This window comes from Pyxicephalus adspersus, chromosome 2, assembly GCF_032062135.1.
Source record: "Pyxicephalus adspersus chromosome 2, UCB_Pads_2.0, whole genome shotgun sequence".
Classification (NCBI taxonomy): domain Eukaryota; kingdom Metazoa; phylum Chordata; class Amphibia; order Anura; family Pyxicephalidae; genus Pyxicephalus; species Pyxicephalus adspersus.
Window position 1 is genome coordinate 91090056 of NC_092859.1, and position 16305 is coordinate 91106360.

General features: G+C 35.6%; 1 protein-coding gene across 2 annotated transcripts in view; it reads left to right on the forward strand.

Moving 5' to 3' along the window:
* NELL2 (neural EGFL like 2) overlaps positions 1 to 16005 on the forward strand; it is a 133280-nt gene extending 117275 nt beyond the window's left edge. For both annotated transcript variants that reach the window (XM_072401453.1, XM_072401452.1), the window contains 5 exons: positions 2634 to 2774; positions 8434 to 8627; positions 8712 to 8888; positions 9666 to 9890; positions 15143 to 16005. In XM_072401453.1, the coding sequence (XP_072257554.1) occupies positions 2634 to 2774; positions 8434 to 8627; positions 8712 to 8888; positions 9666 to 9890; positions 15143 to 15193 (788 nt within the window). In that variant the 3' untranslated portion in view covers positions 15194 to 16005. The remainder of the gene's footprint in view (positions 1 to 2633; positions 2775 to 8433; positions 8628 to 8711; positions 8889 to 9665; positions 9891 to 15142) is intronic.
* The last annotated feature ends 300 nt before the right edge of the window (positions 16006 to 16305 follow it).

The following is a 16305-nucleotide window of genomic DNA, read 5'->3' on the forward strand; positions in this document are numbered from 1 at the left end:
AAAAACTTACAGATCAGATAATCTGTACACACAACACATCTTTGTTTAGCATTTGTACAGAACTTTACACAGTATATGGAATTGTTGGTTGCACAGTTCCCATTGTTGATTTTTATTTCTATCCATATTCTCATTCATGTACCCAAATCAATCATAAGTCTTATACATATAAAACCTATACAATTATGATAAGCCACATAAAGCACTGATTCTTCACTTTATTTGTTTACTATTTGTATGTAAACTGAGATGTATTGGATGCTCTAATTCAGAAATGGTTTGTTTGGGGGTATGCATGGAATGAATGCACGTACATAAAGCTTTAATTCCTATTTCTTCTACACTGTTCATTTTTCTGAGTGCTTAGAGAGATATTAAAAAAGACGGTTCAGGGAGGGCAATCAGTAAAGTGCTGACACAACCACTTGCAAAATTGGAAGCAGATAACAGTATAGCCCTATTAGTATCCTTTGCACTGTACTTTAGTTTAATGTTTTCATTTTGAAAAGCTTTTCATGTTAAGTCCACTGTGTTTTATAAGCAATTATTTCACAATCTCTAAATTGAAGCTGTTTAAGTCATTTTCATAATGATACATTAAAATTGCTTGACATTAGAATGCTACTCTATGCACTGTCAAATAGAAACTGCATGCAAATGGAAATTCTCAAGATGTAATTTTGTAGGTCTGACAGTGCACTTAAAGTAAATGCATATATTGCTTGCAATCAGCTAATAGGAAACATTTACTTGATGTCTGATGTCTTCTTTATTACATATATTTGTGGCAGCAAATATAAGAGTCTCAGCAAAGAAATGTTTTCAGTGACTATCTGCCCAGAATTTAGCTGGTCATCTAATGAGTTACAGCTCAGAGGAAATTCCCTTCAGGAATATATATAATGACAAGCAAAGTGCACTTATGAGTGAAATCATCTTACTTTAGGCTACATACAACAATAGATCTTTCCTGGGATGCCCAACACTGGCTACTTCCCTTTATTGTGCCAACACAGAGATGAGTTATTGTAACAGTCTCTGACTTTGGCTGTCTTCAATAAATACATTTTATTTATTTTTGTTTGCAGCAGTTGGATAAACAATGGGTTGGAATAAAGATACATCCTAATTTTCAGCCCTCCATAAAATGCTAAAATCTTATTCTAAATAAGGATGAAGCCGCATTTGAGTGTGCCCCGGTGCAATTTTACGCAATCCAATGGGGAATTGATTGGCCTTGCCTTCCGCATCAGCATATGTTTTTGAAACAGATGTTATTTGCTATTTCCAGTTTCAGCATAACTCTAAAAACATCTAGTGGGCCCCTGTTTTATAAAACCAGATGCTCCAAACTCTGGATTTATAATGCCAATGGTCCACCAGGGGTTGGAAAATGCAGAGACTGCTGTAGACTTTCCAGCGAGCCCAGTTAACTTGTTACATATTGTATGTTCTACAATACAGGGGCTTCTATCTTGTTCAGGAAGATTTAAGTTATGTTTACATTTTCTGTATAACATTTTTCATGTTACAAAAACATTATTTGTACAATTCCTCAAATATAGGTTTGGCCCATGTGCATTAAAAATGTTGTGTAGGTAAATAAAAATTTAGACAACAACCAAATTATATGTGATGTTGCAAATATGAATTTCACATTACCAGGTGTAAATGATGCAGTTCCTGTTCTCTCTTCTTTTGGAGACACACATAGCACCAGCACATTGATACCCACCATTTGAACTGATTGAAGCATAAAGTACACTAATAATGAGAAAATTATGTAGGCAACCATTGCTAAACTCTCCTATTGGGAATTATAGCTTCCTTGCTTTCATGCTAATGCTTTGGTTTCAAAGCTTCATGAGTCATTGAACTGGAACACGTAAAGATATAAGGAATTCCAACGTTACTGGCGCTTATTTTCAGTTTTCTTGTTCCAGTTTTGTGTTTATTGAAGCCAGTCATTCACAGGCATCTAGCGATTAGAAGGTAATAAAGACACCATATTTCTTTCATGGTAGGTTTGTATTATAAGAAGTAGTCAAGGTCACATGATTTTATGAATATTCTCATTGGGATTTCAGCAGATGATGGCAGCAGGGAAGCATATGTTCTGGTCAGGAGGTTGGAGCCTCTGTTGGGAGATGTCCTCTCACTTCCTGCTCTGGTGACACCAAGGTCAAGGCTTTGAGCTCAACTGACTCTATCACTCCTATAAACATTTTCTGTGTTTATTATGTGTTTTCGTCAATGGAAAATACAATAGAATAATGAAGAGTGTACTCCAGACGTGATGTAATAAGTTTAGCCTGAAACTGTTCATTGGGTATTATTTAGAAAGCAATAGAGCAAGAAGAACCCGGAAGTAAAAACCTGAACATTTAATCCTTATCCCCTCCAACCAAAATTCTGCTGGCTATGCTGGAATCCCACAAATTGTTATAGGCAACAAAAACATTCCGCATTTTTTTAAAATAATGAATATATGTTGATAAAATTTACTATAACTCAGTTGTTATAGAAATGTTAAGTCTTTGAACACCCTCCCACGCCTAACAAGTGAGAATAAATGTATGATGTAGCTTGGTATATTGGTGCTTCAATTACTTTTTTTTTTTTGTGTTTATTAGACATTGATGAATGCGCTGAAGGTTTTGTTCAGTGTGACAGCCGTGCTAACTGCATTAACCTACCAGGCTGGTACCACTGTGAATGCAGAGATGGCTACCATGACAATGGGATGTTCTCCTTGGGTGGAGAGTCATGCGAAGGTCAGTATTCACATTCTAAGTGCTTCAAGGGTTTATATGGGATAATAACAGTACAAATACATTAAATGCATACTTTTTCATCTTTGTGAAATGCTTTGATATAAGTGCATCATAGTAAAATGAATCAGAGATATTTTTATATTTACAATCAGACTGTTCTGTAACACGAAAAGTAAAATCCAGATATACAGCATAGTTTTAGCAGTACATTAGTCCAAGATTTAGGAGTGAGAGAAATGGGATTAAAGTAAAAAATGCATTATTTCAGCACAGGGAATGTTCCCTCTGCTCTGTAAACTGACATAAATAAAGTCTGAGTAGCACTGTGGAGTGCTTCTATCTGAAGTACAAATTATATTCTTACCGGTGATGAATAGGCCTCCAAGAATATAAAATGAAATACAACTGGCTTCCAGCTAAACACAATACTATCTTCCAAAGTCAGGAACTATGTAGCAGGATTCTGAAATAAATACATTTAAGAGAGTGAATACTGCTTGCCATCTAGTCAGTGGTTTCCAGTATAATGGAAATGATTACAATGCATGTAAATACTATATCTAATGTAATTTGTATGCAGTTACATTAATTAGAAGTCACATGTGTTTGTTTAGAATTGGTGAAACAATTAACGAATCTCTGTAGCTCACAGCAGCTTTACCATTCTCTAAAGAACTTTTTTTTCCCATTATATGTAAGTCCCATCAGCCCTATTCAGGGCAATGCAAAGGGCAGCTGTAATATGCAAAGTGCTGTGACCTATAGTAATTGAACAGAAATTGGCTCCTAATGGGAAAGAATAACATAGACTAAAAAATCTGCTAGAGGTTACTAAACCTTGCACATTACAATGTCTCTTTGCACTACTTTATTGCATAAGCCAACATATTTCATATACATATACTCAGTATTATTCTAGGATTTTGTCATTCAGGAACCCTACATACTGTTTTATAGCCTACAGTATGCAAGTTGCCAAGCAACCACAATCACTGCCTTATTCTATTATTCATCTACGGCACTAATGGTTCTAAGCAGAATGTATCTGTGCTTAAATTCAATACATTAAAAGCAGACAATGTTTTTTTCACAAATACATGTTTTCTCCAGCTAAACAAAACAAAAACAACTGAAGAGCTTAACCTCCTACAACCCTGTTTAATAGCTCTTTGTCGAAGTGTCTAGCCACACTAAGGCGTGTGGTTGCATTTCAGTGCCTATCCCTAGGAACATGTACCTACCCAAATGCAAGTCTTTAGTGCCGGAGAGTAAACCAACCAGATTTTACTCCTTTAGAATCATCATTATCATAATATATTCATATGTATACAATGCGGTAAATGTGTACCCTGTTGTTTGGTTACTTTCTTTGTTTCTCATATTGCTAATGCATACTTGTTTTGTTATACACACTGCATATAGTTCTCTGTTTTTTCTTTTTTTTGAATGTAAATATCACACAGTATCTTTTAATGTCTTCTGTATGCTGGGTGTAGTTTTGTGTTTGGTATTTTTGTTCCCAAGCATGTATACTGTACCATTTCTCTTGTTGTGTATCCTTGGTGAACTTCTCCTTATCTGTCTTTATTCTGTATATATGGATGTTGCACAGTAGCAGTTCATTAGCTTGTGTGCTGGTTGTGATTCCAATAATAAGTTATTGTCTGCATGGACACCACATGGTACCCCTTTTCTTGTATCATGGCACAGATTTTGGCACCTTTTTTCAGGAAGTATATTGCACAACTTTCTACTGTCTGCTCAACTTTTTTTTCACAGTGCCGTCTGTAAGTCTCCTATTGCATTGTACATAATAAACCATAACTAAATCCATAATTTATCAATGGTATTTTTGCTAAGGTGCTACCCACTTTCCTGTTACCCTAAAACGGTCCTCCAAAGTTGACATCCCTGAATTCTGATTGGTTGCTTTGAGTTTCTGACTTAATCACCATTAAAAATAAAAATAAAAAAATGTATTGGAAAAGGCTAATTCCCTGCTTTTTTGGTTGGTATAATTTAGGAAATGATCATACTTATTACTAGGGACCATTTACCTCTAAGAGGAATCAAGGATGGGGAAGATGATGGGGAAAAAAATTGTATGAAAGATGCAGCTACCTGATTAATGTAGGTTCCACTCTGATGAAGGTCACACCCATATGACGATGAAGCACATCAGTGTTTGGGATACTGATTGTTTCCTGTGACAGGCAGTAATTGGGACGTATGAATCACAGATGCTAAAAAGGATGACATTCTTCTGACATGATGAAACTACTGGGCAGTGGCAGTAGCTTGGGATCCCAGGATTTGTAACATGTCCTACATATAGAATATTATGGAATGTATTTTCTACAACTATGAGGTTAATTTACTAAGGTGTTTAGGCTGTTACCTAAGGAAAATGAATTATCACTCTGCAAGGGATTTTTAATTCACATTAGTGACTGCTTTCTTGACTTTAGCCATCCAAATGCAAGCAAAAAACATCATTTTTAGCAACCATCCTCACTTTTGCGATTTGGGAAGGTGTACTGTTAATTATAATTGCTACAATTGTATCTACCAAGCAGTTCCTTGAATTGACAACGGACAACAATGTTGCCACTATCAGAATCCAGATTGCTGAAGGTTTTGCATGGATGCTTAGGAAAGTCCCTTTGCAATGTAAATATAAGGGTGCAGAGCACAGGCTGTATAGGAGACTTCTCCAACATACTAGAAAAAGCAGTAAACTCTGTTTATTGATGCTGTGTAATAACTTGGTGTGTAACTAGTTTTCAAACTATGATTCTACTGTCTGGTACTAGCATAAATTTGCATCTTATTCAGTGCAAATATTTAGCCCTGTTCGGCTATTAAAATATCCAAATGAGATATATACCACACTCAGCTGCATAATAAAGCCACATGCTCTCACTTTTTCATATTGACAGCTTTGTCCTTGAACGGCAAAAGTGGTTGGTAGAGGTTTGCACAGGTTCAAAATGTTTGAAATAAACTAAATACATTTTGATTCCTTTGTATCACTGCATTAGTACAATATTTTTTCTTTAACTTTTGGTACAGTAATAGTTGAAGTGCTATTTTATGTTATAGCAAAAAAGGAGGAAACACTTTAAGCTCCACTTTGAGCTATTGATGAATAGTTGCCATTCAGTTGAGTTATAGATTGAAATTCCCATTTCTTCCATTAAACCAGGTATGTTATGGCAATACACAAAGCCACTGTCAGTTCTAAAGTACTGCAGAAATGCAATTTCTCTGGTTCGAAAGTACAATACCTTTGTTCCTTTTTCAAGTCAGTTTTTCTCATGCAGTCTTGATGCTAGGAGATCTGAAGCCTTCTTCGATACCCCAAATCACGTGTCAAATCACTCAACTCATGTTGATCAAATCCCTTACGAACAGAGTCCTCTTCAATTACAAACTCCTCATCATTGTTGTCACCTAGCTCATCACCATACTCATGTTCTTCAAGAGAGGGTAGTGTAATGAAAACCGGCACTGGGATTTCATCTGAATGAGCCACTGGGCGTATATCCGATGGTAGACTAGGAAACTCCATGTTACGTTTATTTTTCTTGTTATATCCTGAAGTTTTCACTATACAACAGTAACAGTCACTGAAATGTTCTCCTCTCTCTCGCCAAACCATAGGTATACCAAATGGCATCTTATCACGTGTTCCCTTTGTCCACATCCGTAAACCCTCGACACACTGTTAGGACACCTTATGAGGGGCCCAAGACTTATCTTGATCACCAAGTTCACCTTTGAAATATGCCAAATAGGCTTGCTCTACAAATGTGCTAATGTTCGCCCTTTGACTGGAAATGGTGATATAACAAAAATGATATAACAGATATAACAAAATGAATCACGGTTGTTTAGGCACCTACAACGAGAAACAACAGAGCTAGACATGATTTTAAAAAGTCAACAAAAATTTGTTCAAAATTGTTCCCTAGTGTTATATATATTTTCACATATCATCCTAAAAAAAATAGTAAAAATTATCTTTGCAAACTAAAAATACTCTGCTACTTCATTTAAAATTACCACGTCTTTTTGTAGAAAACGTCCATTTGTAGAAAATTGGAGTGGGGTTCTAAAAATACTGTGGGGATGTCATGACTATAAAATATATTTTTCAGGAAAAAAAGTAGTATCAGCAATGGTAGACTTTACAACTCTGCAAATCTTCTAAATATATTGCCTGAATATATGATTTTTAAGTAATCCATTTTTAGTTTCTTTTACACAAACGGTAATATTGTATCAGTAAAAATATTATGTCAATGTATTATATGTGTGCTGATAATTTTATTGGATTTTAGCACTCTCTTCAATTGTTGTTTGAACACAAGTGTAATGTCACCTGACCAATAATTCATTTATCTGCTGTTTGTAAATTTTCTGCATGCTGACTTCTGCAATCAGATGTCAAATCCACTGAATTTATTGTTAAGTGCAATGATTTAATTAAAAAGATTTACTGGTTTTCCCTTATGTAAATATTAGAATGGATTCATATTGATTGGTTGAACCTTGATGAGTGTTTTCATGCAGCACAAGCTTTGCAAGGCTTGCATATTTTATGTGTACCTCATGTTGCAACCACTGGCTTTAGAGAAAACCTGTACTAAGAGACATAGGTTGCTGCTGACCTCCTTCTAAAAATGAGCTTGTCTGCCAACATCTGCCTTATTCTCTGCATCACAGACCTAGAACATGTACTAAACAGAGCAGCGGAATCGAGTCTGAATTCTTCACCTATATACATGTTTAATGTCAGTGATTTAGAATGTATTGAGGCTACAGGGTTGGCATGACAGTCAAGCAAGTCACATTTTAAAAGAAAATAATCAGCGGTGCCAGCTTCCTTTTGTCTATAATGGCAGGTTTATGTGCTTGTCAGGCTTAAATTGTTTATGTAAGAGCCTTACCTATATAAATGAGAAGCAAGTTTTGTAGTAAGGGTACAGATGATAAGTCAATGTAGTTTATATTCTGGTATTCTCGTTTTTATGGTTGGGATTGTCTATTTTCAAAAAAAGCCTGGTAATGCAAAACTCTTCTAGAACATATTACAAATTTAATAGAGAAAAATGCAGTGGAGTAAAATAGATATTGCTTCTAGTTAGTTTCCAGTACCATGGACAGCGACTAAAGCTGACATTACAGATTTAAGGTGTACATGCGTTTATTACACAGCAATATGACAAAGCTAAATTCGGAAAAGAAACCAAGTGCACTTGCAGTTTTATCGTAATTTTAACTATTTTCTTATAATACATATTTTCTTATACACACACATATATATATATGTGTGTGTGTGTATATATATATATATATATATATATATATATATATACGTAATTAGTTCTTTTTATGACAAATTACAAAGGAAGATAAAGTTGTTGGTTATGTATTTATTCATAATACTATATGTTTTCACTGTTATGCAGATTACTAGTAGAATCGTTCTTCAGCAAGAATATTCTCAGTCATCTGAGTTTACATGGCTATAAATAAATATGACTAAAATTTTGGCCTACAATATCCTTTTTTTTGTTTCATGGAGTTACTATCTAACTTTTTAATAGTGACCTTTTGTATAATGAATATAATTTATTTGCCGTATTTTCTACAGATATTGATGAATGTTCAACAGGAAGACACGGCTGCAATAATGATACTGTTTGCTTTAATTTGGATGGTGGATATGACTGTCGCTGCCCACATGGGAAAAATTGCTCTGGTGATTGTATACATGAAGGCAAAATTAAGCACAATGGGCAAATCTGGGTATTGGATAATGATCGGTGCTCAGTGTGTTCATGCCAGGTCAGTTTTTATTTTCAAAGGAAAACTAACTTTTACAACATAACTATGGCAGATTGTAACTTAAGGTGTATACGTTTTTTACAGGTTGGATTGGTAATGTGTCGTCGCATGGTTTGTGATTGCGAAAATCCAACAGTTGACTTGTTTTGCTGTCCTGAATGTGATCCACGGCTCAGTAGTCAGTGCCTGCATCAAAATGGTGATATTACTTATAAAAGTGGAGAAACCTGGGTACAAAACTGTCAGCAGTGCAGATGTTTGGTGCGTATAAGAGCCAATGATGTCAGGCTAACCTAAGTTGCATTAAAGAAATCTTCAACTTCATTATAAACATTCCTGTGGTAAATGTATAAACCCCCAATTTAATTATGGAGAAATAGAACAAATTAAATAGCCAGTAAGATGACGCATATAATTATTGCCATCATATTTTAAACTCCATCAATTAATCTCTATAGCAGGAACATGAACAGTGATAAAAACCTTGACAGTGGTTCAAACTCACTGAATATCCAAATATCCGAACTCCATGCTATTCAAATATATTTTAAAAACAGCTTTGCCTATATGAAGTGTAGCCGCATCCTTTTTGTGAACTGGTGCCAAAAGCTGGACTGCATGTTCCAGATGAGGTCTGCCCAATGCTTTGTACAGGGGCATTGGTCAGACCGGATTATTATTGGACAGTGTTTATATAGCACCACCATATTATGCAGCACTGTACATTTTAATAGGGGTTGGTAGACTGACACAAACAATGACACAAGGAGGAGAGGAGCCTGTCCAGAAGAGCTTACAATCCAAGAGGAGGGGAAGCAGCACACAGTAGGAGGGGGAATATGGATTGGTTTGAGAGTAGTGAGGTTTAGGAGTTAGAAGAAGACGGGTAGGCAAGTTTGAAAGATGCTGTTACATGTGTATACTGATAGGCCTTCTATAAAGGGCAGTTGACTCTCAAATGCTAGTAAACCAAGTCAAAATTGTTTTATGTAATCTCAGGGATTATTTTATGCTAAATGCATTTTTTTTTTCATTCAGCAAGGAGAAGTTGATTGCTGGCCTCTGCCTTGCCCAGAAGTTGACTGTGAATTCAGTGTGGTACCTGAGAGCGAATGCTGTCCACGATGCATTAATGACCCGTGTCAAGCGGACATTATTCGCAATGACATCACAAAGACTTGTGTCGACGAAACCAATGTGGTTCGCTTTACGGGATCTTCTTGGATTAAACATGGCACAGAATGCACACTTTGTCAGTGCAAGGTAAAATCCTAAATACTATATATAATATATGGTTTGCGTTATCTTCTTCACAGAACCAAAAAAATAAAAAAACTATATTGGTACCTTCATGCCAAAAGTGTTAGTAAATCAACTTGAAATGGAAAACAGATTTTGCATAGATCAAGCTCTCGAGGGTTCAGGATTTGCACACGTTTGTATTTTTCTGACAACAGTACATTTAGTACACTAGGTTTAACAAAGAGACAAAAAAACTGTGGCCTTCAAGGACTGTATTTCAACAACCTTGTTCTAGATGAAAGCTTACTGCTGTTTGCTAATACCAGCCTGCTAGCATCAGGTTATGCTTCACAGTATCCATGCATAATATTCAGCGTGACAGGAAATGTTGCCACTATTATATAACATGTATTTTAAGCTATAAAGTAAGGTGTTTTCAGCTAGAGAGATAATATGAGGACCCCATGGCAAGATGCCATACATAGTGTTGGTGTTGCTCCCTTTAAAAAATGATTACTTTTGTCATAGAAGGTTGCAGGAAAGGTGTTTATATTGTTTTTATCGAACAGGTTTGCTGCACAGGAGACGGCGCCCGTTTCTTCAGGGCTGGCTGCACACAAATTGTCATTTTGAATATGTCTTTTATCGGATGTTCTAGAACTCAGAGCTGTCAGCCAGTTTTGTCATATTGTAGCTTTAGGAAATGTGCATCTCAAGTCTCTTTTGGAACATCACATAAAATGTTACAATAAAAAAGCAGATTTCCAAGAAAAAGTATAGAAAGTCACCCTTAGAATAAATGTGTGCTGAATGTGTGTATCTTAAAGTCTCAATGCTATAAAAGAGTGTTGTTCATAAATATTCATTTAAATAGCATTGTATTACAGGCATAGTTTTCTTGCTCACTTTAATTTTATTTTATCTTTAATTTTGTTTTGGATTAAACATGACAGAATGCCATGTTTAATTTTATTTTATCTTTAATTTTGTTTTGGTAACTAAGGCTTGGTGAGATGGTTTACCTATTTTACTGACATTGGGCATCGATATGTCAATTTTTTTCTACTACTGTATTAAAGGGCCAGTAAATTTTAGGCACATCTCAATTATGCCAAAACCTGACTATGCCTACTTGTTAAAATGCATATCTTAGCCATTTTTTTTCTCTCTGGGTATATAACACCCAGGGTCTTTCTCCTGCTATCTGCAGCAGCAATGGGCAGTCCAAAGTACTGTAGGGAGCAGCACCAATGTTATCACATTAATGATGTCTTCTACCATGACCCCTGCTGAACTCCTAATGACTGAATACATTACATTGACTCACAGAAAAGTGGGTTGAAAAATTCTGCTACATTAAAGAAAAGTATTCGATAAAAAAGCTACTTTTTTCATTAATTAACTGTTGGTCAATTAATATAAAAAATCTTTAGGTGAAGTCCTGTTTTAATGACTATTTTGTATAAAAGTATAATAGGGGTGCATTTCAATTTAAACACATAAAGTGTTCTGTTGGCATCTCTTGAGTGCTGGGCAGCAGAATAAGGCCCAGTGGTTGCAGAAGAGTTGGATAAGTTTTCCTCTTAAAACATCTTCCCCTACACAAAATAAGACAAAATTAATTTACCAACCAAGTTTTTGTCTGACTTTTTACAGGCAAATGTGTTGTAGTCAAAGTAAAACTGAAGATTAAAAATGTTATTTTAGAATCCCTGCCAACAGTTCACCTGATCGGCTTCTACAGTCCATAACCAGGTCTTTATTTTTGCCAAAAATTGAAATGCAGTTTGTGGTTTCCTTTTTTCATTCCTAAAACCAGAATATATGGTTGTAGCCTTTTAGTGGATGCTAAACAAACACAATTGACAGGAAGTATATTCGGTCATCCTGTGTGTCAGATATGCCCCTTGCCATAGAAGGTTTATATTTCAGTAGTGGAGCCCATTTTAGAACATCAAGCTAGTATTATTTGTTACTGCACTTTTCCATATCCTTTCTTCCCCAGAAAGGTGGTACAAGGGTATAATGTACACCCCATGGAAATTGTTGGTTTAATTTTCATATCGCAAATATTGCACCTGTTTTAAAAAGTGATCAGCCAGTAACATCCGACCCATGAGTTCTAATGTAGGGAAGATATTGTTATATGTGGAAAACCACATAGAGGAGTTACTGCTAAAAAACAGTATTGTAAGCCATAGTCCCTATGGATTTAGGAAAGAAGAAAGCTGTTATAAGTATACTTTACTTTTATAAGAAGAAAGTAGGAAGACAAATAAATAGGTGGGTATGAATGTAGTCCTTGTGGTCAATGTTGCATTTGATACTTGGTATATAACTATATAACTGACAATTACAAAGGTGTGAGGAGTGAAGCAAGATTGTTTTTTTACTGCTAATCTGGATGCGCTGAATGTCCTGTTTTTGTAGGAAATAGCTTTTGCCTGTACAGATTTTTTTTTTTATCCTATAGTTAAAATGTTTGACAGGTTGCTTGAATGTTCAACAACATTTCCTGAGCATTCCAAACCTGAAGTATAACACATCCTGCACCATGCTGTAAGACATCTCCTTCTTGTTAACAATTTGTGACCTTAGAAACTGTCATGCCTTGCATCTCCTGCTCAACAAGAGCAAGACTTTAGTAGTGTTTCTTTGCCAATAATTGTTCTGACTGCAAGTTGCTGATAGGATTCATTTTAAAATCCATGCTGCTGCCAGTAAAGTCTTCAACACTATTGTACGTACATATCAATCCTCTTCCCTGTGTATTTACATTCCTATCTAAATGTCTTTTACCTGCCAGACATTCAACCGGTTTTACATATTAGGCTAAGCTTTTATCTAATACACATATGTAAATGTGTGTATTCTTGCAGTGTTGGGCTTTGTTGCTAGCTACATTGATATAAATTGGCACTGTTTCTTGTATTGGTTACTACAACATTTAGCTGTGTCCCATTGGGTTAGTTCTTTTCTTCTCAACTTGTCAGACAAGGCAGTAAATGGCTGTGCTATCAACATTAGAGCTTTTTCTTTTGTTAGAAAAAAACAATATGCTTTCATTTGTCACAGAACTCCTACCTTAGCATCTTAGAAACATTCTTTTTTAGGTTAGGGTTACATTTGTTTTAAGACAATTCTGTTCAAATTAGGTGCCTGAATTTTTTACCTAACAAACGTTTTTCTTTACACCTCAAGTGCATTTACAATCTAACAAGTTTATTTCATGTTGATAAATGCACATTACGATAACAGGCCCACCTTACTGGCCAATAGAACAAGGGGGCATCAGCACAGATGACATTTCATTCCTTCATGTTTTAAACATTATCTGTGATAGCATTTTAATGAATACACCGTCCTGGATATTAAAACATCAATATCATTTAATAAACGACTTGCTTCCATATATATTAGTTTTATTATGTGGATATTGAACACTTTAGGAAGATGTTTTTTAATGCCATTTGGAAATCTTGCTTCATATGCAGTAAGGATGGATTTACAAACCATTTTGTCCCCAAGCCCATATTTGCTGTGTCTTCCAAAAACATCAAATTGCTGCATGGTCCTAGCCCATACTATGTGGCACTCCGTATATCTTAAAAATGATAACTATAAATGCAACTTATAGAGGAAGATGGGTTACTGTGATTAAACCAGTATCAACCTGCTGTCTCAGCAAGTCTGATGATATACTGGTATTAAAGGACATAAAGGACAATATCAGCCAGATAAAAATATGACCACAACAAAATAAGAACAGTTTCAGGTAACATGCATTCCAAATGATTATCAACATCTTGGAAAAATCATTTCTGTAAATAAAATAACCTCTGTAAAATATTTTCTTTGCTGTGTTTTCTTATTGTTATGAAATAATATATCCTAAATTGCTGCTCGATCATTAAATACAAGTTAAAATTAACTTGTCCTATAGCTGGGCTATTTAAGCCAGGCCTAAAATAATAATAACAAAAAAATAACTAAGCATAAATCATGAGAGATGATAAACTTGGGTTTTATGCAAATGCTGAGTTATTCTGCAAAAGTCCATCATAAGTGACCTTCCCATATGCTGAATCTCCTTTTTGGTTAGTGGTCATACCTGACACAGCAGAAGAGCAGGATTACGTTTTTCTAGAAAAAGTTAAGCTTTACATACCACACCAGCAACACATATCCCTGAAACAACTGATCGTTTTAATTTTTGGTTTACACTTTGATTTACTTGTGCTTATCCAGGTAAGTAACAGATGCATTTGTAGTATAAATACCCTGACTGTATATGCATTTAAAAAATCTGCTGTGCCCAAAGGAAGGTGTCATTTTTTTTTTTTGTCTTGATGTCAATAAAACCACAGATGTATGTCTGAAAGTGCACAATGAAAGTGCTTTCTGTAACCAGAGCTATGGTTTAGATCCTCAATGAACAGGATATATAGTTAGGCCACTTGAAGACTTGCTACTGAAAACCACAAGTTTAGCAGCTCCCAGGTGCATAGCAAACTTTTGCTATTCATCCAGCAGTTGCAAAACATACTTCTGGTCAACATATTTGCTTGTGTTGTCCTTTCTCTTGGCCATGCAGTTGACTTTTACTGCACTACCACCAAAATGCAACATGTTACTCCTGGGGACCATGCCACAACCTCATTGCGATGCAAATGCATCTTTATGCACAAAGGGGTTCATAACCACTCTAATACAGTTGGATGGAAGCAGTTGCAACGCATGCGGTATAACACTTTGGTTTACCACAATTTTGAAAGGGCCCTTAGGGCAGTTTGGAGCAAGCAATCTTGTGTGGCTTCTGGCGACTGACACCTTGCCACAGTCTTCACTGCCCACACCATGGTACTTAGCCACTTACTGCAGCCCCCTATTCATTTTCTAACGGGCTGCCACGGGTAGATGCAACCATTTCACTGCCGTGAGAAAGTCGTGACCACACTGCAATCTCACCGCCAATCTGAACATAGTTTTACAGTTTACAAAAGTGATGATTTACCTGAACTGCCAGAGGGTAAAAATTTCTGTCGAAGGCAGAAGGTTACAAAAGAGGAGACAATATTTGGAGGAAGACATTTTACATTCTTTCCTAAAGTGATCAAAGAATTTGAAATGGCTTCTTTCCAAAACAAAAAGACACCTTTAATAAAGAGTTTTGTAAAGAATGGCTTGGTAAATATGCATTTCAACTATATACTGTATGTAGCACTTTATCTGAAGTCATCCAAATAGTTACAAACTTTTCTTTCCTTCAACAGAATGGCCACACATGTTGCTCAGTGGACCCACAGTGCCTTCAGGAGCTGTGATGATGACCAGCTATACCTATTGAAGGTTCATGGATCAAGAATGTTTTTCTTCTCACATAAAAAGACCTTACACCAAAAATTGTAATACTAAAGTGTTGAAATGTGCGAACAATCTCCCTGCTGTTGAAAAAAAAAAAAATAAAAACTTACCATCTTAGCTATGGGAGATTTCTACTAAAAGGATTTTTTTTTTATACTAAACTTGAGGCCAAATATATGCCAGTTGCCGCTGACATTTTTGTGCAGAATGCCTACATGGAACTCACTACATATTCATATTTTTCAAAGGGGATTGGTGACATACTATTCTGCATCACAGATGGAACTGTTCATGTTTAAGGATAAAACTAAGCACTTTAACATCAGCTTTATGCCAGCTGTTGCTTGAAAATAATGGAATATCTTGAAAACAATGGTATATACACACACAGTAGAAATGCTTGCCTTGATCACTGCTAGGTTCACCAAGTCCTGGAACATGAACTAACGATTCTTGGGATGGGTGGGGGATGGAGTGTAAGTCCATATTGTATCACTTAATATCACCTGCACATATTTTTCTCACCAATCTGAAATATTTTATTACATATTGTAGGGAGTGATTTTACAAATAAATTGAAGATATGTGTTATGAACACCTCTTATTTTTTGGTACACTTTCTGTATCAGCATGAAAAAAAATGTGTTTTGGAAGGAAAAGCTACCATTGCTGTTTTCATTTCTTGCACTTTTTGACTTTTTTTCTTGACTGGATACGTTTAGTATAATTGTGTTCTCGTGTGGATTTAAATAAATGTTTCTCTTACATACAACTCTGCATTTTTTTGTCTCCGGTGAAAGATTTTGCCAAACATTTGTACATTGTCTATCATGTACAATATGATGTCTCTAGAAAGACTTTCAACATTTTCTTTTTCTGATTGTTTTATTACCCTCCATATTAATTGTAACTGTGCCATAAAAATGTGTTGCCAAATTCAGCAGATAGGATGTAAGAATATTAATTTATTACTCTCAGAAGAGTGTAAAGCTTTGTACACACACTCTGTAATTGTTGCTAGAAACAATCTTTAGTGATTGTGTTCAGTGACAGAGAACAAATGAGCCTGTGC